The sequence below is a fragment of the Sinocyclocheilus grahami genome, unplaced genomic scaffold, assembly GCF_001515645.1.
Source record: "Sinocyclocheilus grahami isolate Dianchi unplaced genomic scaffold, SAMN03320097.WGS_v1.1 scaffold402.1, whole genome shotgun sequence".
Lineage (NCBI taxonomy): Eukaryota > Metazoa > Chordata > Actinopteri > Cypriniformes > Cyprinidae > Sinocyclocheilus > Sinocyclocheilus grahami.
The window spans coordinates 361,244-386,727 of record NW_015505581.1 but is presented as its reverse complement, the minus strand read 5'-3'; the positions used below and the strand labels follow the sequence as shown (position 1 = coordinate 386,727).

The 25,484-nt window shown below is 38.5% G+C and overlaps 1 protein-coding gene across 1 annotated transcript in view; it reads left to right on the top strand.

Annotated features, from left to right (window-relative positions):
* Positions 1-25,484, top strand: part of LOC107550601 (fibronectin type III domain-containing protein 3B-like) — a 158,551-nt gene that overhangs the window by 36,771 nt on the left and 96,296 nt on the right. Inside the window, exons 2-3 of the mRNA XM_016231915.1 lie at positions 3,973-4,120; positions 7,507-7,582. Of these exons, the coding sequence (XP_016087401.1) occupies positions 4,001-4,120; positions 7,507-7,582 (196 nt within the window). The 5' untranslated portion in view covers positions 3,973-4,000. The remainder of the gene's footprint in view (positions 1-3,972; positions 4,121-7,506; positions 7,583-25,484) is intronic.

Here is a 25,484-nt window from a genome sequence, read left to right as displayed (position 1 = left end):
AATACATTATTGTATGAACTAAAATACTTGAAATCTACATAAAAAGAGCAGAATGCAAAATGTATAATATGACAATGATAAATATAAACCTAGAGTCTAGTGTGTGTGTGTGTGTGTGTGTGTGTGTGTGTGTGTGTGTCATGTTAATCAGACTAATCACCTTAGAGGCTACTTCATTTAATCTATTTTCTAACTCAATAGCTCTCGAATGTAACCCGTTGTAGAATCGCTGCGGTCTCTTTATGAATGAATGGAATATTCATGTCAGACAATGCGCAGTAATAAATAGAAGCAAACGTTCGGACTAGGGGGGTGTCTTGGGATTTTACTATAGTGCTATAGGCCACATGCTCGAGAGGCGAGCAAAGGTAACCTGATGTAACTGTTTGCATTTTTTTTCTTCTTCTTTGTTTTAGCTCCTCCCAACTGCCTTTATCTTTTTTTGCTTGCCATCGCGAACCCACTCTCCTTCGCGTCAGTTTCGGTTTCTTATAAGCAAAAATAGATTGCATTAGCTCCCCCTTTTGTCGGTCATCAACATCACTTAATCTGACACTTTTTCTTAATCTGACACAGCCATTGGGTGGACGGCCTTTCTGGACTTCTCCAGAACGTCCAGATGGCCAGTCCGCCCCTGAATGTATCTTTGAAAAGAACCGATTGTCTTCAGAAAAGCTTCGATGCCATTTTCATTGAGTCTTTCCTGTAATGTCTGATAAAGTAGCGTTTGTGAGCACAGTGCTTATTTGATTACAGCCGTTACTGGGGAAACCGCTATATCTCCAGCTCCCAAAGTGCCTCCTGCTGGCAGAGCTGTCTGTGGGAAACACTGGTGTCTGTCAGCAAACATAAACAAAAATTATGCTTCAGAACTGTTTTGAGAAGGTGCTTAAGTTTTGAGCCATGTATTATTACTCTAAATTGGGCTACTACTACTATTACTATCTTGTACCCTGCAATAATCATTTGCTCAAACAAACTTTTATGAGATGAAAAAAAAAGAAAAAGAAAATCGGCCAAAAATATCGGCCAAAAAAATCGGCCATCGGCTGCCCTGATTTCTAAATATCGGCATTGGCCAGTGAAAAACCCATATCGATCAGCCAATCAGCATCTCCCAATAATTGTATAGTAAAGTCAAGATTTGACAAGGTCTGACTGGGTCTCTGGTCAGTACTGCTGTCTCTGAGACCGCATCATCAGGAAAAGCTCAGATCGTGACTGGGCCTAAAGGAGGTCACCATCTGTTTAAACGGTTTACTCTTGTTTCACCATGTCAATCTCACCTGATGCACTGCATAAACATGGAGCATGAGGAGTGGGCAAAAGGTAATGAAGGATGGATGGAAAGTCAAACAGAGTGGAGAGAAGAATGGAGATACAATGGGAGAGTGGATGGACCACATTATTACACAGAGAAAGAATCAGATTTTCGCTGTCCTGATGTCCACAAACATTTATAGTGTCTTCAGCTGGGTTTGCATCTCTCTTTTGAAGTGAACCAACTGCTGCCAAATAACTGCAGATTTATGTTTCTGCTTATGTTAGTCACAGAAAAACGAACCATTTAACGTCAATGGAAAGAACAGAATGGAGGGTAAAATGGCTCATGATGTTCTATCTGTATCCAAAGGACATTTTATTGGCTTTTACTAAGGCTAAGGATTGCTAGAGCTTTGGAGTCATGATTCTATGCTTATATATATATATATATATATATATATATATATATATATATACAGAGGGGCAAAAAAGTATTTAGACAGCCACCAATTGTGCAAGTAATAAATTCTTTAAAAATCCTACAATGTGATTTTCTGGATTTTTTTTCTCATTTTGTCTCTCATAGTTGAGGTATACCTATGATGAAAATTACAGGCCTCTCTCATATTTTTAAGTGGGAGAACTTGCACAATTGGTGACTGACTAAATACTTTTTTTCCCCCACTGTATATTTGGGCTGTCAAAATGGCTGAAAAACTAAATTCGAATTTTGAAATTAAATATGATCAAAATTCGAATTATATTCAAATTTAAAATGCATAATTTCAGTTAGGGTGAAGAAAAGCTTTTGGATTCTCTCATGAGGCCACAAGAGGGCGCATCGCGCAAAATATTACTAATGCACGTTTATTCAAAGCATAAGATAACATGACTATCTGTGAAAAAAGCACATAATGTTTAAAATAATGTTTATAAACCAATTATAATTAAGTTGCTTAAACAACTATAAACAAAACAGCATCATGTATGTATGCATGGTTTAATACAAAGGGCCGAAAGCCAATCACACGGAGTACATTTTTCATTTAAAAATACGAGTTGCAGTGGGATAGGAAAAAACCCCGCCATAAAGTCTCGAGATATGTTTTTTCAAAGTTGTATTGATTTTACATGGCTCTCTAAACATGTGGCTCTTTTGTGCGAGACGCGAGTGCAATGGTGATAGATGTCCCTCTAGAAAATGTGCGAAATATGCGTTGTGTAAACGGCTTGGTTTCAGTTTTGACGTAAACAAGATCTTCTCCGCATTGATGTTCTCTTTTCCTGCAGTATTTGTCATTAACAACAGTAGCGACGCATCTAGTGGCTTCAACTGGATAGGCTAACAAAAACATTCAAAAAAAAACTAATATTGTGAAACTTTATTACAATTTGAAATAACTGTGATGGCTAAACTGAATTTTCAGCAGCCATTATTCCAGTCTTCAGTGTCACGTGATCCTTCAGAAATCATTCTGATATGCTGATTTGCTGCTCAAGAAATATTTATTATTCTTCTCAATGTTGTTGAATGTTGAATTTTATTTGAAATAGAAGTATTTTGTAAAATTATGTCTTTACCATCACTTTTGAACAATGTAATTTAAAAGTATGTATGACTTTTATTATGTAAAAGTATGTAAAACCTGTATGGCTTTCTTGCATGGAATGGATAAGGAAGCTGATGTTTTGAAAAATGTCTATACAGTAAAAGTCAGTGTAGTCCAAAACAACACTGGACCCCACTGACTTATCATTGTGTAGACAAAAAAAAGAAAAAAAAGTTGTCTTCTGTTTTCCACAGGAGAAAAATAGTCTTAAAGTTTTGGAACTGTGTGAGGCTGAGTAAATGATAAAACTGTCTTCATTTGTTGGGTGAACTATACCCTTTAAAGCTTTCTTTTTAAATTTTCTGTCTGAGGCGTAGTATTTTTTTGGTATGCCTTCTGGTGAATCATGTGCAAGGGTCTGATGAAGTCAGAAATGTTCTTTTTATCCCCCCTCCCTCTCTCTGCATTTTGGTCCTGAGGGCTCTGCCACATGTTGTGCCTCTCTTACAGTGGTGGTACAGTTTACGTGTGTGTTTGTTGCAAATGGGTGGCCTTGCATCCAGTATGAAGAAATTGTGTGTCTATTGCTCCACTTTACCCTTCATTGATGACTCAGTCACCTTTTCATTCCCCAAACTCTTTCCTCTTTCCTCTTTCCTCCATTAGACCACAGTCACGCAGCACTAAACCGGTGGATCATTACCAGCTTCCTTTGAATGCTCTTCTATCAAAATGGTGTTCATTGTTTGTGGGGAAAACAATCAAGAAAGCTCTACATGTTTCAAACTCTGGGGGGGTCGTAGTCCACTTTTGCATTGGTTACACACTCTTCTCATTTAAGAGATCTTCCCCCGGGCTGCCCGGCTCACAATGACACTGCTGTGCTCTACGGTTGGCTTCAGTTGCCTGCCGAGTCACTGCCGTGCAACTCTGCATCTTCCATCCATTTATGCTTTAGCTCAGTCACTCGAACGTCACAAACCAACCCAAGATTGTGCAATCATCTCAGATAAATGTACACGTCTACCTTACTCACAGCACAAAACAAGGACACCCAAAGAGGGTGTGTTTGCAAGTTTAAGATCATATGACTTTATTTTGGAGCGTTCTTTTTCTGTTTGTTCACCATCTATTTCTTTGTCTTCCTGTCTCTTCACAGAAAGGCAGTCCAGGAAAGTTCTCCATGAATGTACGTCACAATGATGATGACAGACCAGATTCCGCTGGACCTGCCACCAGCACTATTGAACGGGGAGGTGGCCATGATGCCGCATATGATTAATGTTAATGGGGATGGATCGCAACAGGTGAGCGTGAGCGTTACTCCGGACAGTGCATGAATTGATAATGTGTACCTTGAATACAGTATGAGTTGCTTTCCATAATGCCTTTGCCAGATGCATGCATATAAATGTGAATGGAAGCTACACATTTTTAAAATGTTGGGACCACTAAAAAGATGATCCCCAGGGCTCGCAAAATTTCAAAACCCCTGGTAGCCCTTCGGGCAGGCATTCTTCAGATTTTGGTAGCCCAAAAATGAATTTAACTAGCCCAAATAAAACATATTGTATTTTTTCTTCAAATAACAAGTCAAGAGAGTAGGGGTGCAACGGATCACAAATCTCATGGTTCGGATTATATTACATTATCATATCACATTTTGAGTCACAGATCGGTTCATTTTTCAGATAAGCAAAAAAAAAAATAGTTCTTTATTATTTATGTAACACTTATTATTTAAAGAACAATTTACTACTTCGTTACCACATCAAAAACTAGTAGCATATAGGGATGTAACGATTCACTCAACTCACGATGTGATATGATTCACGATACTGATTTCACAATACAATTTTCTCACAATTTCTTGTTTAACAAAATGAGATTTAAGACCGATTTAAAAAAAGGTGTCCTTTTGTTATTTCTCAGACCAAGAGGCTGCACATTACTTTGTGAAATTGAAAATGTCAAACAATATACTAACTTGAAATTTTAAAACAAATCCCAAATCAAATAAATAAATAATAAAAGAAATTTCTCCATGCATGCAAACTAAGGTTTTACCTGTGTATTTTAATCACGATCCAAACAAAGATGCTGCATAAATGTTATTTAGATTGTAAAATTGAAACAAATTTAAATTTAAAGCAAAAACAAAATGGTCTTACTTTAGCTTTGTGATACTCAGTGGTGGAAAGAGTACTGAAAAAATATACTCAAGTAAAAGTACCATTACCGGAGGAAAATAGCAGAGTAAAAGTACCGATACATCACTTAAAATGTACTCAAGTAAAAGTAAAAGTACACAATTTTTAAACTACTCAAAAAAGTACAATTACTGATAAAAACTACTCAATTACTGTAACGTGAGTATTTGTAATTCGTTACTTCACACCACTGGTGATACTACATAAAAAAACTGAACGACGGGCTGAATGAGACGCAAATGTCACTCTCTGACAGCAGGTGGCGTTTACACAGCAGGTATTTATTGGCTGCTACGCCTTTAAGACCGAATGCATGGATCCAATATAATGATGCACGTGTGATTTCTTTCTCCACTGTTTAAGTTAATTTAAGACATGAAAATACTTGCCGAGATAGTTATTTTGAGATAATTTTGCTTGTATGTGTCCGTTCAAGCGAAAGAGGAATCAATTCTGTGTTCGTGCTCTGCCTGAAACGCCGCTCTGTATGTGTGCGCTTTGAGTGTGTGCGCGCGAGCACCGAACTGAATTCTTCATGGGCATGAATGGTTTAAAATGCTTGAATGTTTAAATTGGTAAGACTTAGATGATAAACTATGATCCGTTTCACCCCTACAAGTGAGTGAACAACGCAGATCAAGGAAGGGGGTATATATCACTATTCAAGATAGCCCGTTGGGCAGGGCAGTGATACATTTTGGTAGCCTGACTGGAAAACACAATAGCCCCGGGACGTTGGGCTAGCGATTTTGCAAGCCCTGAACCCCTTCCAGTCATGGAAACTATGAACGTTGCACAAAGATTTTTTTGGAAGCTTTGAAACTAGTTAAAATAAATAATCTTTTTATGAAACTATAAGCAGGCATGTTATAGTTTTTAGTGTTAAAAATTTTGGCTATCAATGGAATCATTTATTGATTTAATGTTTTTCCAAGAGAAAAGATACAGCATTTATGCAAAACATTTTTCCATATAATATTTCAGGCACTTTTGGCTTTAAAATTACAGTATTAAACCCAGTTATTCAATTTTGCATATTGCTAATTATTTAATATAACCACGCTGACTCAATCAATGGCATGAGTTTGGGCTGGGACTATCTGACCAATGCAGTTGTTTAGCAGTGTTCGGGAAACCTGTTAGAAGACAGTCTTGTACTTGGTGTTGCTTACGCACAAAATACACTCTTCACGTTTTAAAGTTCATTTGACGTTCAAGACCATTTTTCTATGGGTTCATGCTGTGCTGAAGGAAGAGTTCACACGTTGATAAGTACCTTGAGAGTTGAAAGTGAAAAGGTGACTAGCTTTGTGGCTGCAGGTCAGCCGTTACCTTAAATTCAACTGACATAGGATAGTTCCTGATGGAAAACAACGCCAGAAACATCCATTCTGAACCAGGTCAGTATTTTGGTCAATGAGGAACATTGTAGTCATCTTACATTAGACATTCAAGGAGCACTGCGAGCCCTCAGGCATGCTTCACATTTCCCTCGCACATCTCTCTGTAGAGCTGCGCTATCAGAGCGGATCAGTCTGTTCTGATCTCTTCTCCAGGTGCTGCAGATACAGCTCCCCGGTCATGTTTCCTCCGGCCAGAGCGGAAAAAGAATCAGACCCTTGAGAGATAAGGAAAAGGGCGTCTACAGCAGATAGTAAAGGTTAAGTGCTTTGGATTCAGCCAAGTCCACATCCACGTTTCTCTGCATCACCGAAAAGTGTAACAAACTGAACAACCTTCCTGGTCATGACAAAGTTGTCAGTCCCCAGCATTCTCGATTAATTAATACATTTGATTGCCCGCTCTGTCCGATGTCAGCCTGATATGAAATCGGTACGATGCTCGCATAAGGTCATGGAAGTGTACATTTGCATTCGTGTTGGGTGAGTCCTTTATCTGCATTAGGTATGTGCCTGGAAGAGGAGGGAGGGGAGAACACAAGGTTTTCCTCTGGAAAGCTGGCCTGACTCTTCAATGCATGCCGCCGTTCCCATAGCAACTGCAGCAGCAGCAGCAGGCAGTGTGTGTGTATGTGTGTGTGTGGAAGCAGGAAGTAGGTGCCCAGATCTCCAGGGCTGGAGCAGGGAGATGGGAGGTCTGCCTGACACACGACCATCAGGGCTGTGAGGAAACGTAGGGCTCGTGCAACATGGCGGGCCAACTTTTTCACATCTACAGGCACGTTTGCACTCTCAACAACCTGTGCGCTGAGAACATGATGGTAAGCAGAAGATGGTATGGCTACCGGACCATTTCGAGAGGCTTTCACATCTGGTTTCACAACATCTGGTTGCATCATATTTGCTTTCTTGGCAGTTGTGGTGACTATAGTTCGCTAAATGTTCCACGGCTCATTTTAAAGTTATGGATTAATGCATTTTTTAGGAATTGCAACTTTTTTTCCTGTCTTGGATTGTGTTTGCGGACAAAACTTTGGCTTTGCATCAGAAGTTTTGCATGTCTGATTCCCAGTGTTTTCACAGGTGATCTTCGTGCAAGTCAACCCTGGAGAGACCTTCACTATCAGAGCAGAGGATGGATCCCTGCAATGCATTCAAGGTATGTTGTGCTTCCTGTCTCATGCAGTTTCACTTGCAACAGGTTTGAGGTCGTTTCTGGAATTGGGATGGTGCTGTTGTTCTCTCTGTTCCTGTTTGCGTGGTGTTTTTCTAGTTAATCGGAACCATGACTGGTGTGTTATTGGATTTGGAGCTGGTGTAAACTGATGAGAGGCTGGGCGCAGGGCCACGACTGGCATGCTTCTGAGGATATAAAAGGCAGAGTGTACAATGGCAGATTACAAAGCCTTTAACATTTAGTGTCTTTGTAGCTAATTAACGATGGACAAGATGGACTGTTTGCACAGGCTGCGGTTGAGTTCTCTGAACAGCTGCACAGATAAGAACAGCTCTCGGAGGAGAACATTAGTTTGAGAAGTTGCACAACGTTCTAGTGTGTTGCCTTCTAAAAATACAAGAAGGAAATTTGCTGTAAAAATTCTTGTTAATACAAGAGACCTGAATGAATGATATGGTAGCTGGTCACAGTATTTCAGTTAGCCAGTGTTATTTAGTGCAGGAAAAAATTTACTTAAATAATTTTAGCAAATGGCTGCAATATAACAAAGAGTGAAAAATGTAAGGGGGTCTGAATACTTTCCATACCCACTGTATACACTACTGTTTAAAAGTATAGGGTCAGGAAGATTTTTTTAAGTAATTAATACTTTTATCCAGCAAGGATGCATTAAATTGATCAAAAGTGACAGTAAAAACATTTGTAATGTTATAATGTTCTATTTCAAATAAATGCTGTTCTTTTAAATTTATATTCATCAAAAAATTCAGAAAAACATTGAAAATATTACAGCTTTTGCAAAAATATTAAGCAACAACTGTTCAACATAATGAGACTTTTTTCCTTTTCCTGAGCAGCAAATTTCTCAATTTCTTGATTTCTGAAGGATTATGTGACTGAAGACTGGAGTAATGATGCTGAAAACAGTACATTTGAAAATGTATTCAAATAGAAAACATGTATTTTGAATTACATAAATCAAACAAAATTGGTATGTATATAGATGTTATATATTATAAATAATTTCACAGTATTACCGTTTTTTTTCTGTATTAAAAGTGTGGAAATTTTATTGTAAACTTCTAGTTTTTTTTGTCAGCTGTCACTTTAGAAGCTTTGTTTTATATTTATTTTATGTATTAATTTTGGAAGGGTTTAAGATTCAGACATGCAGACACAACATAGCGAGTGTGATTATTGGTTTTATACAACCGTCCTATACAATCAAGAAAATCTCTATTTATTAAATTTAGACATTGGCAAGGCAGAATATTTAGACATTTATACAGGCAAAATCATAGTCGCCTTAAAAAAACATTGTTACTAAGGGTAACAGGACAGAGATTTCCCTGCTCAAAAGTGATCTTCAGGTTGTGGAGGCATAGATGGATGGAGAGCAGGCTGTATGGGCTGTGAAGGGCACACTGCTGTGATAAGAGTCAGAAACAAGGCTCTGTAGGGCTTGGCAGCAACATGTGTTGACACAAGAATAGAACAACAGGCCACAGCACTGGCCCTGCTCGTTGACACAATGTGCCTTTGTGTGTTCAGAATCGTCAGCTTTAGGTCCTCACCTGTGATTCCCAATAGCTCTTTTTTTGTGCCTTCAATGCATTAACTTTCATCCATTGTAATCTCAACCAGATTAAGTCATGCCAAGTGTCCTTGTTGCTGCATTTTTGTCAAACCAGTTCCTCCTAAAAGAAAAGCATCAATGCTGTAATTAATAGCTGTACTTGGCTTTAACCTCTCCCTGTGTAAGGTTAAAAACAACAAGGCAGTACTTATGTCAAGCCTTTCAGGTCGTGCCATTGTGTTGGACAGAAGCACACAAGCACATTCGACGCTTAGTGAAAAGGCTCGGCTTATGGTATCACGGCGTTGAAAAAAGCAAGGAAAAGCAACCCTGTGAAACAACGAGAACAAGGTGTGGCACACGGAGGAGAGGGGCATTTCAAATGCACGTGTTTACAGAAAAGGTCACTGGGTTTAATTAGAAGTGTCGACTGAAGCACAGGCTCTGAAGTAGCTGCTTTTTACAGAGAGGCTTCTTTGTCATTATGCAAACCTCAGAGCAGAAGCCTAGATTTAGGATTTTATATAAAGTAACCACTGTTTAGCCCGTGGACCGCTGGCAACACAGAATGCATAGAGACAACTTTTTGAAAATGCTTGTGCCAAAATCGCACTTGGAGTCAAAAGGTTTAATTTAAAGGGATAGTTCAAAGATCATTCTGTCATCACTTACTCACCTTTTGTCACTCCAAACCTGTATGGATTTCTTCCACAAAGCATAAAAGAACGGGGCAGTCATGGCCTAATGGTTAGAGAGTCGGATTTGTAACCCGAGGGTTGCTTGTTCGAGTCTTGGGTCCGGCAGGAATTGTCAGTGGGGGGAGTGAATAACCAGCGCTCTCTTCCACCCTCAATACCATGACTGTGCAAGGCACCGAACCCCCAACTGCTCCCCGGGTGCTGCAGCACATGGCTGCCCACTGCTTCAGGTGTGTGTGTGTGTGTTCACTACTGTGTGTGTGCACTTGGATGGGTAAATGCAGAGCACTAATTCCGAGTATGGGTCACCATACTTGGCCACATGTCTCTTCACACTTTTTGTAGTGAAGATTTTGAGAAATGTTTTGTTTTTGTTAATGTGGTTCAAGAAAACCATAACAACATTGAACCCACTGACTTTCATTGTATAGAAAATCACTTTTGTGTTGTACAGAATGATATGAGTGTGAATAAATGATGACAGTATTTATTTATTTTTTTTTGGGTGAACTGTCCCTTTAAAAATGAAAGTTTGTCTCACTTGCACTTGATTTTTGACTCCAGGCCTCTGGAATTATTGAAGTAGGCTAGTGGAAAAGCGGAAAGAAGAGGCTGTTGAGTATGAATTTTATAATTAAGGATTCTCTGCTCTTATTGGTCGCTTTCTGCCCTCCCTCATCATCATCTTTCATTACAAAAATAGCACTTTTTCCTGTCTTCCCACATGGAGATCCCACTCACCTCTATTTTTGACAAACTTAGATGAATGTTGTGCTGTTATTTTTAGCATCTTAAGCCTCAATTTTTTGACCCAACTCAAATCTTAACCCTTCGCCTGCCAGGATCCATTGTAGGCATTGCAACAGCTAGTGTCTTTAAGATTTTTGAGTGGCAGGTCATTACAGTGCTCAGAGCCCTATGTTTACTGACGTTCCAGCCCGCTCCTATCGCTGCTAATTAGAGTGGAAGAGGTTGAACTGTAATCTTTGTCTTGTTTCAACAGGGTGAACTTTTGCTTTTTCCAGGGGACCGCTTAACAGCCCTCCACCACAGTCCGTTCTCGGCAGTAAGACCGCTCCGTGCTGCTTTCCCACACTTTTGCAAACGGAGTGAGGTCCTGCTGTTTTGAGTTCAGCCTGTCCTGGGTTGCTCGTTGTCTGTTTTGTGTTTCTGTATGTGTGCGTCCCTTTCTTTTTGTTGTTTTGCGAGGTCAAGGCAATGTGTGAAGGCGTTATCTCCAGCATTTTCTCACAGAGGAAGAGCACAGTTGTGTTTTGACTAGCCTTGCTGAGAGATGTGGTGTTTATGAAGGGCAGGTAAAGTGAGTTTTGAGGTTAACTAGGGACACTGGTTCTATTTAAATGGGCAATTCAGCCATCTGTGAGCACTTCCGGTTTGTCATTTACCTAAGGTCCTGGCATGATCAGCCAGCCACTTTCATCTCTAATGCTTTTGGATAGACATTAACCATTTTCATTTGTTTTCCTTCTCTCTTCAGTATCTGCTGATAAGGCACCAACTGCATTTAAGATAATTTTTTCCCGTTAAGTCATGAAAACTTGAAATGGCACTCGCAACACATTTTTACTTCTTTAATGTGACATATTTCCTAGTTGAACTGGATATTCAGTGAAAGAAATGGTGCTTGATTTCTTTCCAATTGGACCAGATTTGCTGGTAAAAAGTAGGGGTTACATACCAGGATGAAGGTTAGTTACTATAACAATGCCTAGTTAACTTTTTTGCTATGGGTTAACATTATCCAATAGCCTGTGTGGTCTAGGTGCCATCATCAGAAAAGGAAAGTTGTTTCATAGGTGTAGAAAGTTATCATGTTTTGATGTTTTACAAAGACAAACATGGTTTTTATGTGAAACATTCACTAATGAATTTGCTAATAAAATGTGTATTAAAAGTAAACATGTCGAATGTTTATAATAACCTGCTCACTAGTGCCCCCTGACTGAAATGCTGTATCTTATGATTGCTATAAAGTTGAACATGGGACAGCTGTAGACATTTATAATGACAGTCAAAATAAATTGGGTATGTAATGCATCTCAATAAATATGAACATAAAATTGTTAGTATACATTGATTTCGCAGTGTGTTCTTGGCAGTTTGATATGCAATTGAATTAAGATTTCACAGTTGAATAATCCTGTAAGTCATCTTCACTCCAGCTTGTTGAAATTACATGAAAATCCCCAGTATCTGTGTCTGTACTGAGAGTATGTTTGTGTAATTAAGTGTGTTTTATTGTTTCTGCTCTGAGGAGCCACGGAGAACGGCTTCTCTGGTGTAATTACTGCTTTTGCTGAGAGCACATTATTCTCATCTGCATGCCATAATTTAGCAATGATGCACGGCAAAAACGTTGCAGTCAGCATGCACTGAATCTGATTTTCCGCACAACGCACACCAAAAAGATTTCATTTATGCCTCGGAAAGCATATCAAAATTAAACATGCTGAATGAATTTGTCAGGAGCCCATGGGAGTCAATATTGACCAGAAAAAGAAAAACAAAAATGAGCAAGGAATACAACGTGTTGTATTCTCCGACCGAAAGAGGACAAAAGTGTTCTTGTCCTTGCCATCGGACTGTATCTACATTGACTGAAGGTCATTAGCTATCTTTAGAAAAGCCCCATGAATGGCTATTGTGGCATGAAGTGAGTGACTTTCTCAGCTTACCATACTCCCACAAAGCACAGAGACAGAGGGGCAGATATTTCATGCCACAAGCTCTACCGAGTAGGAATGGACTCAAGTACGAAGGTAATAGCAATGTGTTTGGTTGATTTACAGTGTCTGTCAAGTACTTGAGGAGTAGAAATTTGCAAAATACGCATCCCTGCTACATTTCGGTCTCAGCACATCTAAAGACTTACATCCCACCTGAGCAATCGCTTCTCCCACTTACTCCACTAACTGCAGTCATTTCATAACTGAATAATCATCTTTTGCATCAGGGGTCCATGTGCTTATAATTGCGTTGTGCAGAAACAAATCGGAGGGTGGCAGGCAGATACAATACTGAATCTGAACTGTAACCCTGAAGGCAGTGGTTTTACGGTGGTGAAAGTATGTTACAGTCCCTCCTTCAGGGTTTATTTATCTATGTGCATGAAGCAGCTGGTCTTCTATTTATGTTTGGGAGCCTCGTTGCCTGAGAGACATGTCTAGCTTTAGATAATAGGTCAGCTGGAGAAGACACTCGGGTGATGTGCAGTAGTATGTGTTGAAGTATGACTTTCTGAAGGAACCCAGAAGAAGAGTCCAGTATTGCCTCTGATTATTAAAAGGAATGTTCCAGGTTTAAAGCAAGGATTTGTGGCTTTATATTTGTATTTAAATATTTTCTTTTAAAATATATTTTAATATTTATAAATATATGAATATTTAAAATAGTAAATGTATTGATATTTAAACAATAATCAAATAATAATAGCACATCTAGAAAAGAACTGAGTGACAAGTTGAACCCATGAAAGACCAGTCCTTTTAAATAGGATGGAAGCATGTCAATAAGTAGTCATTTAGCAAGCACTTTTATTCAAGACATCTTATATAGTACATTTAGGTTACTAAATGGCAGATCCTTCTGGAGTTAAGTGCTTTTTGTTCAAGGGCACAATGTTGATCACTCCTTGTGGGGGACAGAGGTGTAAAAAGTACCTAAAAACCATACTTGAGTAAAAGTGCAGATACCTTACAGTGAAAATTACTCCACTGCACGTTACAAGTCACCAATTCCAAAGCAACTTAAGTAAAAGCCTTAGAGTATCTAATTTTAACAGTAGTTAAGTATTTTACTTGCACTAAATATAGGCTCAAAAATGCACTAGTCAAAGAGATTTGCCAGTGAAAAATTGTAATGTTGTGGAGAAGCTGGGGGAAAAGGCAGAGGCAAGGATCTATGTGCAGGTATTTAATGTAAAAACTAGAACAAACAATAAGCCAAAAACCAAAGGGAACCAAGAACAGAATGACTGGCAAACAGACAACCATTAGGCCAACATTAAACAACTCACAAGGAACTAAAGAAAAACTAGGGCTATATATACACACAGGGGGCTAACAAGCTTAAAGCCCCATTCACACCAAGAATGATAACTATAAAGATAATGATATTAGCGTCCACACCAGCAGACGATATCGTCAGATTATTCTAAGTGGTGTGGATCCTTCTATTCTTTAATATTGAGAAAGATTTTTAGAGCAATATCTTTATCGTTATCTTTATCTTTATAGTTATCGTGCTTGGTGTGAACAGGCCTTAACAAGATAAGACACACCTGAGGAGACTAATCAAGGGGAACCAATGAACAAGCGGACTACAATCTGACTAAACACCACGGGAGACAGGAAGGGACATAAAAGTCCAGGGTAAGGCACAGAGAACATGTAACAAAATCAAGAAAGAGTTGATTTGTGAGGAAAGCAATCACGTTTATTTTCTAAAACCAAAATAATACTGAACACCTAAAAATTACAAAACAAACAAAAAAACAATGTCCTTCAAAAAGGTATATTATTCAGTATAATGAATAAATAAAATAATGTTAAGTAAAATTTAAAAGCCGAAGCCTTCTTGCACTGGATGTGCTGGTTTGGGCCTCATTGCCGGCTGCAGTCATGTCCTCATCTCATATATAAAACACCTCTGATTCACAAATACTTGCTAAGGAACTCGCATTCACATAAGGTAGCCTTGTTGACAAGTTTGGGTGAGTAAGGGCAAAATGCACAAGATGCAGTACTTTCAGTGACCTGTAATAGGCAGTATCACGTCTCTTGTAGCAGAAATAAACTGCTACAGAAAAAGCTAGGTCCATGCAAAATGTAATGTGTAACTGTAACACTCATTTCAAATGTAGTGGAGTAAAGAGTACAGATACTCATTCAAAAATGTAGTGAAGTAAAGAGTAAAAGTTGCTAATATCTTTGATACTCGGTACAACTACAAAGTATCCAAAAAGATACTCTAGTACAGTAACTAATTACATTTACTCCAATACTTTACACCTCTGGTGGGGGATCAAACCAGCAACCTTTTAGTTACCAGACCCAGGCTTTAACCTTTAGGCTACACCAACTCAAAGAAAATACAATCAACCCATTTGTGCATATTTTGACTGGTTTCGAAAGTGTATTTAAAAACACTTGAGGTGAGAACCACCAGAGCCCAGAGTCCTGGAATGTGCACAATTCAATAACATTTTACAATAAAGTTCTATGTTAACATTAGTTAATGCAAGTGCTTGCATGGAATTAAAATAAACAATATTTTTACAGCATTTTTTATTTAATTTGAATAATGTTAATGTAATTATTTTACAATTTTTATATATACATTTGTAACATTTTAAGTGAAATTTAAGTATAAAATGTTAATTTGAAGTATAAATTGTATCATAAATGAACATAAATAAAAGTATATTTATAAATTAGCATTAACCTAAAATAATACATGCTGTAAAAAATATTGTTCTTTATTTAATGATGAAAAATACATGAATTAGACATTTATAAAGTGTTACCCATAATTCAATTCTAGAAAGAAAGAGCAAGATTAATGCCTCCTGGCCTGGAAGGTGCACAAGGTCAGGTTTGTCATTTGAAGAACATGATCTCAGATCTGATTTTCTTAAATCTGTTAAAGATCCTGAATAAACACTGACAGACTTTTGACACTTGTATTTGATATCTACAGTTTCAAACAAAACAAAAAAAAGTCTGTGGGACTGTGTGGTGGCTGATGGAGAAGAGCAGATTCTCTGAGAAAGACAAAGGGTAGGTGAATTGAGAGCATTCCTCCTGTCTACTGGCCCAAGCTCAAGTGAGGAGAGCAGTGCGGGGTGAGAGGGTTCATTTGGACAAGGCCCGGTGACCGTGGCCAGAGAGGCACGGCCTGAGACGATTTGCCCTGCTTATTCCAGATGTGCCTTACAGGCTTTGGCAGAAGATTAAAGCTCTGTTGCCCATTCCTCAGCCACACCCTCTCAGTGCTGAGCGAGTGAGCGAGAAGAAGGGAAAGAGAGTGAACGCATCAGGTCGGCATACCAGAGACTCTTTAGATCTTTGCAGTTTCAGCACAATGTAACTTAAAATGTTCCTTGCAGATCGTTCCAGTATCATAACCAAATATTAGAGCACAGGAGTCCAAAACCAAACCCTACATGGAAACTAGATTTCATCAGTAAAGTATGTGCACTCCAGTGAGGTTTTAGCTGTGTGACTTTGTGTGGCACCAGGGTAGTTTGGTGTGATGTGGATCAGATTGCAAAGAGGAAGGATCTGGAAGTGCCTTTTGTGCTTGTGACCTGAACTTGTAGATCCTTCAGGAAGGTCCATTTAATGAGTAGAATTGCAGAAGATTTCTTTGAGAGTGTGTAAAGAGCTGGATCAGTGTTGGGTATAATTTTATATAGTTTCATATAGTTTTAGTCATTGGATGAAAATCTCTTTTAAATGTAATTAAGTTTAATAATGTCAAATCATCAAAAGTTCATATAATCAAGGAACTCTGAAAAAAGGTATCATGGTTTCTACAAAAATACTAAGCAGCACAACTGTTTTCAACATTGATAATGACAATGACAATGACAATAAAATGTTTCTTAAAGGGGTCATATGATTTTACTAAAAAGAACATTATTTTGTGTATTTGGTGTAATGAAATGTGTTTATACGGTTTAAGGTTCAAAAAACACATTATTTTCCACATACTGTACATTATTGTTTCTCCTCTATGCCCCACCTTTCTGAAACGCGCTGATTTTTACAAAGCTCATCGGTCTGAAAAGCGAGGTGCACTCTGATTGGCCAGCTATCCAGTGCGTTGTGATTGGCCTAATACCTCAAGCGTGTGACCTAAACATGAAAACCCATTATAAACGAGGCATTTGTTGCATCCAGTGGGGACATAATTATGGATTATAAGGACTTATACTGTCTTTTTACACGTTGCATTGTATCGCGCCGCGTAAACATAAAACCATGTCTGCATTTGTGATCGGAGAAATGACAAACAACAAACGCTACTCTACACTGCTCAAAAAACACGCTTTAAATATATAAAATATAAAAACTCTTTAAATATAAAAAACGTACTTACAGTCTGTGTGTCAGAACAGCCGGCATTGTAGTCTACTCTTCCAGGATCAGGAAACAATCCTCCATAAAATGCGCTGGACACATCAGAATATTTGGATTGAACTGTTCTGGAACAAAGTTGTAAATACAACTTAACCACTGATTTCTAGTCGTGTCCCCTTTTGGAAGCCCAAACAAAGTAGTTTCGCTTTCACAACGAAACGCAGTATCACACATGGCGGGCTAGAGTGAGCGGAGGCCAGGGGCCTAGAGTGAGCAGAGGCTGGCGGCTAGAGTGAGAGGCGACCGGTGGCCTAGAGTGAGCGGAGGCCTAGAGTGAGCAGAGGCCATCGGCTAGAGTGAGCGGAGGCCATCGGCTAGAGTGAGCGGCAGCCTAGAGTGAGCGGCGGCGGGAGGGCTTGCGGCAACCACATGTAACGACCCCCAGGCTGGACTCCACTTCATCCACGGTGAAAGCCGATCCGGCGATCCACAGCGCAATATTTGGATTGAACTGTTCTGGAACAAAGTTGTAAATACAACTTAACCACTGATTTCTAGTCGTGTCCCCTTTTGGAAGCCCAAACAAAGTAGTTTCGCTTTCACAACGAAACGCAGTATCACACATGGCGGGCTAGAGTGAGCGGAGGCCGGGGGCCTAGAGTGAGCAGAGGCTGGCGGCTATCGTCCTCTTTTGGAAGGCCAAACAAAGTAGTTTCACTTTCACAACGAAACACACAGAGCCTTCACGATATGGCGGCGGTAGCAACAACAATACTACAGCGAGAATAAAAGTTACGCTTTCTTTCTTTGCGTGCACATTTGGGCGGCGTTATGCAAATCTTCCCACATCGTGACGTAGACATGTGGGGGCGTGTTAGAATGAGCTTTTTTAGGTAGGCGTGGTTGATTCTTAACTTTTATAAAGAATATCTCTTTGGATTTGAGGCTTTAGTCTTTGCAACTTTACAGATCTTCTTTATGCACTAAGAGCTTGTAACACTTCAAATAGAAAGGAAAAAGTGAAATCGCATCATATGACCCCTTTAAAGGATCATGTGACACTGAAGACTGGCGTGATAGCTGCTGAGTTAGCTTTGCCATCACTAGAACAATTTAAAATATAATAATATGGGAAACACTTATTTTAAATTGTATTATTTCACATTATTACTGTTTTTTGATCAAATAAATTGCAGATTGCAAATGCAGATGCCGACCCCAAACATTTGTACATTTTAGTGCACAATTAATTAAATGCAGATATTCAGATCAACATTACCTGAAATATTACAGCAAGTAACTAAGTTCAAGTTATGTTGTATTTTATAACCTGGGTTATTATTTTGAAGTTACTTTTTTCTCATCAACAGTATGCTTTTAGTTAAAATTGTTTACTTTTGCTCTGTATTTTTCATTTGTCAGTGGATGCTTGTGTCAGAGGGAGTTGCAGCAACAATTTTTTTTCAACTTGCGGTCACTTGATAGAGCATCACTTGTGCAAACTCTTGTATTTTTTTTATATGACTCACCATCCTCATTGAATTCGATGTTTAGTTAGCGCTCTCTAACATAGTGAAGTGTCGTTCAGGTTTCCAAGGAAGGCTTAGTCAGGATTAGTCAGATTTTGAACACGATTTTGGACCTCAAATGACCGAGGAGAGGCATCTTTTCTTCCTCCTTTTCGCTTCATCTCCAGATCTTCACATCTGTCTGAAAGGTTTTAGGAGGCCAGATGCGGCTCTTCCAAGAATATTTGCTTATGTTCCTTTGAAATAAAGGTTTTAACTGGGTTGGCTGTTCTGAAATCTCAGACTGAACTGAACTCCTCGAGTCTGTCAGCAATTCTGTCCACCAGCTACATGCCCCACCTTTTCCTCTACTTTCTCTCCTCTCCTCGGCTTCCCCTTGGCCAGACGCTTGTGTCCCGTCTTCTGTTTTTAATCTCTCCTCGCGCCTTTCTGCATTCTCGCCATCTCACTGGGAGTCTAGTCCTCCTTCTACAGTTATATTCCTTTGCTCACTCATCTCTCACTCTCTCTCTCTCTCTCTCTCTCTCTCCAGACAGCTTGAGTGCGACCTGGCAGCAGTTTTGTTTCCTGCTGACGTGGCTCTGCTATATCAGGGCTGCTGAAATCCCTCTCCCTTGCCTCCCTCTATCTCCTTTACTTCCTGCTTCAGTAGCTTGCAGTCTATACTTCACTCTCACAAAAAAGTCCCACTGGCCTTTAATACTGATCAGTCGGGTTGCTTTCGTTTGGATCTGGGTCGTTCCTCCGCGGTGGTGTTTGGAACTGAGCTGAGTATGAATGGTGTGGTGTGGTGCTGTGCCATGTCTGCCCCACTGTGCTCCAGCTGAGGAGTCTGTGGTCTGTGCCGGAGCCAACGATGGACACGGCTCTCTGAAACATTCCGCTGATGCAAACTCTTCTGTGTGGAGACAGAATGTAGCAGTTTAAAAGCATAGTTCACCCAAAATGAAAATTCTACTGTAATCTAGTCATTCCCATGTCGCTTTTTTGTTATCTTAGAAATTGAATTATTTAGAAGAAACTGAGTATTGCATGACTCTTCTTTTAGGGGTGCATAGTGTTTTGGTGGGATAACAATTATTGGCCAATATTACAGTTCTTTTTAAATTGATCTGTATCATTGAATATTAGATATTTAATCATGCAAGCTCATTTTGCTGTCATTTAACAATCATTTAATCTTTAAAAACACAAATTTAATAACACTGTGAAATGTAATCTTTACCAAATCTTTTTCATACTGTGCATTTATGTTATAAAGCCTAAATTCACTTGTAGGATCTGAATCAACTGGTTTTAGTTTGACTTTTAATCAGTTTTTATAATTACATTTTTAATGTTTAATATTGCCCATTTATCATTCATCAGCCTTAGCATAACAATTATTACCAGTATCAACCGTACAATGATGCATTAAAATGATGTCATACTTGCATTCATTGTAGCATCTAAATAAGTAAAAAAAATATAAATGCATTTTTAATAATTTAATAATTTAACAATTTATTTATTTTAAATGTTTAATTTTAATATTGGCTCTTAGCCTCAACATGAAAATAATTATTATCAGATTTGTACATAAAATGTGCATTCATTATAGCATCTAAATCAATTGATTCTAGTTTATTTTTAATAATTTATTGTTTTTAAATGTATTGTTAATATTTAACTTTAATATTGACTATGTATTAGTTATCAGCCTCAACTTGAATATAATTATTATTGGCATCTACCATCATTTTAATACTGTTTGGTTTACAGGAGAAGTGTATAGAGTTTTGGGAAAGAAAAAAAATAAATTTTAGCAATTCCAAGAGGTGATGTTAGTGGTGCAGAAAATAAGTTTTGGCTCAAAAGTTATTCTGAAACCTTTTGCCGTTGCTCTGTTGGTGCATTCACAATATGTTGTGTTGAACAAGATTTGAATACGAGAGCTAGGGTAGAAGTCACAATTTCCAGTGAATTTTTAGGTGAACTGTCCCTTTAAGCAAACAGCTTCTTAGGCTCCCACCTTGTGGAAATGGTAAAAGAGGACAAAAGCTCAGCCGGAGCTTTCCCTCTAGGTCTTGTAGGACTTCCCCTTGTAGGTCTTCAGCTAAAGGTAATCTGCGGTTTCGTGAGTGGGCCATTGTTATCTCCTTGTATCCTCCTTAGTGTGTGTGGGGGTAATTCAGAATTGTACAAGAACAACAGAAAAGCGGAAAGATGTTTACACACTTCACACTGTCCCAGTCTATCTGTGATCATCTGAACCTCTCTGTTGTCTATTGAAGAGTGAAATGTATTTTATGTGTGATATTTCAACACATACCTTATCCTAGTGTCAAAATGCAGTTGCATTTAATGAGTCCAAAAGCACATAAAACAGAAGAGGATGCCCGAGGCGTAGCACAAACTGTGCTCATGTGCAACCTCCCCTCTGGGAGTTCTACTGTAATCGGTCCCTAGGAGCCACAGGCTCCAGCTTACGGTTCCTCTAATGTTAATGGAAACCATTAACTTGGTTGCTGGAGTCAGTAACATCTTCATAACCACTCTTTGTGTGTGTGTGCATACGTGTCTTCCATTAAAGGAATGGTGGTTTTTAGTCTCACAAAAATAAGTATACTGTAATATTATATGAGTAGTAGTAGGTATCGGATATCTATTGTTTTTTTGCTATGTAAAATAGGTTTTAAACCCTAGTGAGCTGTAGCCTGTTGTCGGCTGTACTTTCTAGCATAGCATGCTAATTGCTAACTGAAATGGAACCTCATAATCCCAAAATGCATTGCAGAATCGAATGTTTTGAAACGTTCTACAGGTGCGTCACACAAATAGTGCTCATAATGGGATGTAAATGAGAGGACAGCTCTCACAATTGACTCATGTTTACAGCTGAGAGTCTGACATTAGCATGTTGCTAAGATAATATTTTGATATTCTAATAAGATGAAAACATATACTTGGCACATATGCAAATACTGAAACAGTACATTTATAACAAGATGGAACTATTTTTGATACTTTTCCTTTGTGATATGGTCACTATTCTCCTCTACGCAGCAAGCTGTGCTTTGCTAAACTCAGGGTTTGTTTCTTTTATCTGGTTCTTCTGGCTGAAGATTGCAGATTAGGGAGAAGAATGTGAGGCCTGGGTCTGATAGCACCATGAGGGACTGTGAATTTCAGCTATGGGAAGTATGGGCTTATCCTCACTCTTAAGCCTGGAAGGCATTCAGGCATTCTTTCCCTTATCCTTTTAGAGAAAGTTCAGCTAGACTTTGAGCTTAATGAGGCCAGACTGAGGATAGATATGCTGCACACACGTTTGGTCTCGAGCCTTAAGCGCGGTGTGAACTGCAGTTTGCCAGCATGATGATCAGTCAGATATTTGCTTGATGATTGTTAGCATGTGTACATATTGATTTTAGTTGCAGTCAGTCAGTCATAATATTTCAATTTATTTTTATTTTTTTTCCAGTAGGTGAAGTTGGACATGTTTATGTATGTTTGTGCATGATTATTTTAATTAATTAATTCATTCATTCATTCAAGAAATACTATTATTATTACTGATTATAACCTATTTGTCGGTTGTTCTGCTCATCCCTAATTTGAGACAAATTTAGCATCCATCACAAGTTTGTCAATCAGGCATACCACCCTTTCATACCACCATCAAGATGAAAGAGGAAAGCATAATTGTGTTTACTGGATGTCCTTGAGGAGAGACATCTGTTGGGTTTGAACCGCATCCAGAGCAGTGCAAGAATCTGCTCTTGCATTTTACACACACACACACACACACACACACACACACACACACTCTTCTGTATATACTCCACCCTTTTCTTCTGTTTTCTCAAAGAAGCTTGGATACATTTGTTAGATGCTCAAGAATGGCTGGATGGAGCTCCTTGGCTGATGTATGAGACTGAATGAGATGAGTGTGCTGTAGGGAAACCGAGCTGGATGTATGACTCTCTGAGATTTGAATGATAAGGAGCTTGTGTAAGTTTCCACAACAGCCCTTCGCCAGACGTGCATCCCTGGGGCTGAACCGCTTTACACGTGGTGAGAAGAGGGTGAAGGAGGGGTAATGAAGGAAGCGATAGCCACAGAGCACATGGTGCTCATTTACTCCAGTAGAAATGCAGCATTCTGATGCAAGGGGTCGAACTCACCAGAGTTCAGTTTTCATAAACACTGCAATCTCTTGGCTGAGCTGAAAATATCTATCCATAACAATGTTACAGTTACAATAGACATTGTCTTCAGATTGAGTGAGATTCTATAGCGATATTTCCATAAAAGTTCCTGTGGAGAGCTGTGCTGGTATAGTGCCTGTAATGGCACCAATGACAGTCAGTTTGTGATCCTATTAGTGCTTTAAAGGGGATGAATTAAAGGAGTAATTCACACAAAAATTAAAATTCTGACATTATTTACTCACCCTCATTTCATTCCAAACCTGTATTCTTTCTTCTGTGGAACGTAAAAAAAAAGAAGATATTTTGAGAAATGCTCCATTGATTTGATCTATCCATAACAATGTTACAGTTACAATAGACATTGTCTTCAGATTGAGTGAGATTCTATAGCGATATTTCCATAAAAGTTCCTGTGGAGAGCTGTGCTGGTATAGTGCCTGTAATGGCACCAATGACAGTCAGTTTGTGATCCTATTAGTGCTTTAAAGGGGATGAATTAAAGGAGTAATTCACACAAAAATTAAAATTCTGACATTATTTACTCACCCTCATTTCATTCCAAACCTGTATTCTTTCTTCTGTGGAACGTAAAAAAAGAAGAAGATATTTTGAGAAATGCTCCATTGATTTGATTTGATTTTATTGATTGATTGATTGATTGATTGATTGATTGAAAATTCAGCATTGCCTTCACAGGAATAATAACATTTATAAATATATTAAAATAAAAAACAGTTATTATAAATTGTAATAATATTTCACAATATTACTGTTTTAATGTATTTTTTGATCAAATAAATACAGTCTTAGTGATCATAAGAATCTTCTTTCCAAAACATAAAAAAATCTCAGCAACCTCAAACTTTATAATACTAGTGTCCAGGTTTGGGGTTTAGTGGAATTTAGAATTGAATCAAGCCCTCCATCACAAACCATAAGCCAAAAATGTTTACCTTTGTCTCACTCAAGGATTGTATAAAATAAAGTGCAACATCTTTTGGTGTTTTGTGACATTTTTCTGAGAATTGAATCAGCACAAAAAGCTGTATTCAATCCTACAACTATCACATTAGCACCACTGATCAACTTGTGTGGAGCAAATGTGCTAATCGTTAGGCCACAGCTCAGAATATTTGAAGTAAAATGCACTGAAAGCAGAAATCCACTGGTCTGCTGCCATTCTAACTTTGCTTCAGCATCAGACACACAGTTTTCTGGCTGCAAGAGCACATGAGCTTGTTTTCACTATTGACTATATTTTTAAGGACTGGTTCTCAAGGCCAAAATTGACAAGAACCTTCCTGGACATCGTAGTTCTGTTTTGTTTACAGGATATTGGGGGAGGAACAGTATCCAGGGGAACTAATGAGCAGAAGTGTGAGAGCGGACTATTTTCAGAGAGCTTATCTGAAGGGCAGAGCAGGACATGGTGTAGTCTCAACCACTGCATTCCTGTCACATGATTTCAGGCCACATCCCCCTCCTCTAAACACCCGGCGTTACTGAACACACTTACAGGAGACGCAGAGAGGATGCAGCTGTGTGTGTGATATTTACACGTCATCGCTGGCTCCAGGTGTGTAACTGGGGCGATGAATGTGTAGAGTGAGATGGCTACAGTAAACACAGCGCTAACTGCCCTTCCCAAAGTCCAGTTTTCGCCATCCCGACATTTGCACACACACTAGGATTGGGAATCTTTGGGAACTTGATGATTCCAGTTCCTTGGCGATTCCTTTGACGCTTCTTTTATTGATTATTTGGGACAGAATAGACAATAATTTGAAAGTAATTCAGATTGCATTTATTGATCTTTAGCAGCAGTTTTCAAAACATAAGTGGTGTCGTTAATCACAATTACTGCTTGAAGTGATGCTCAGTCCCACCTGGGCTTCATCTGCAGGCAGCAATATATCAAGTGTACGTGATCACAATGCTACCTTTAGCTTGATGCAAATTTTACAGGGATTACACTTTCTATTTTCATCCATCTAGCAAGTTCACGTTTGACTTTATTTAGTTTGATATTAAATATTTATCTATTTTTCATACTGTACTTTATAATGTTGTGATGCCTTCTTATGTAACTTTTAAAACAACTGATTTTTGTTTGTGATGTTTTACTTTTGTTTTACACAACCATATAGAATATGTTCATTTTCTTTACATGCGACATAAAAAACATGTCATCTTCACTTATGAAATAGACAAGTCCCTCACATCATTCTTTTTACATGTACGTTTCAAATTTTCAGATTTTATATTCAGTTTTTTTTTTTAACAGAGGAAGAAAAGTTTACAAATTCTACCGTCAAACAAATCAATAATTGGTATGTGTTTAGTTGGTTAATAATGAGTTTTTTAAATGTTTTTCCTATAAAAGATATTTTAAATAGTAGTTGTAATAAAAATAATAATAAAGATGATACATAGTAATAATAAATAATATAATAAATAGCAGTAGTATTAATGTCACGATTCGCTGTTGGAAGAACGAGAGAGAAACGTGGAGTACAAGCAAAAGTCTTTAATCCAGGAATCACAGGGGATAATCTACAACAGGAACACGGGAACCACATGACATCCAACAAGTAGGCCCGACAAAGGAAGACTGAACAAACAGGAACTTAAATACAAGGGATAATTACTTAACACAGGTGCACAGAATGACTAATTAACTAAACGAGGACAGGAACATGACCAAAAAAGGGAACACAGAAACAGCAATGGGCAAAACATAAAAAAACAGGTCCATGTTCCTGACATATCGTCCCCCTCCCGGAAG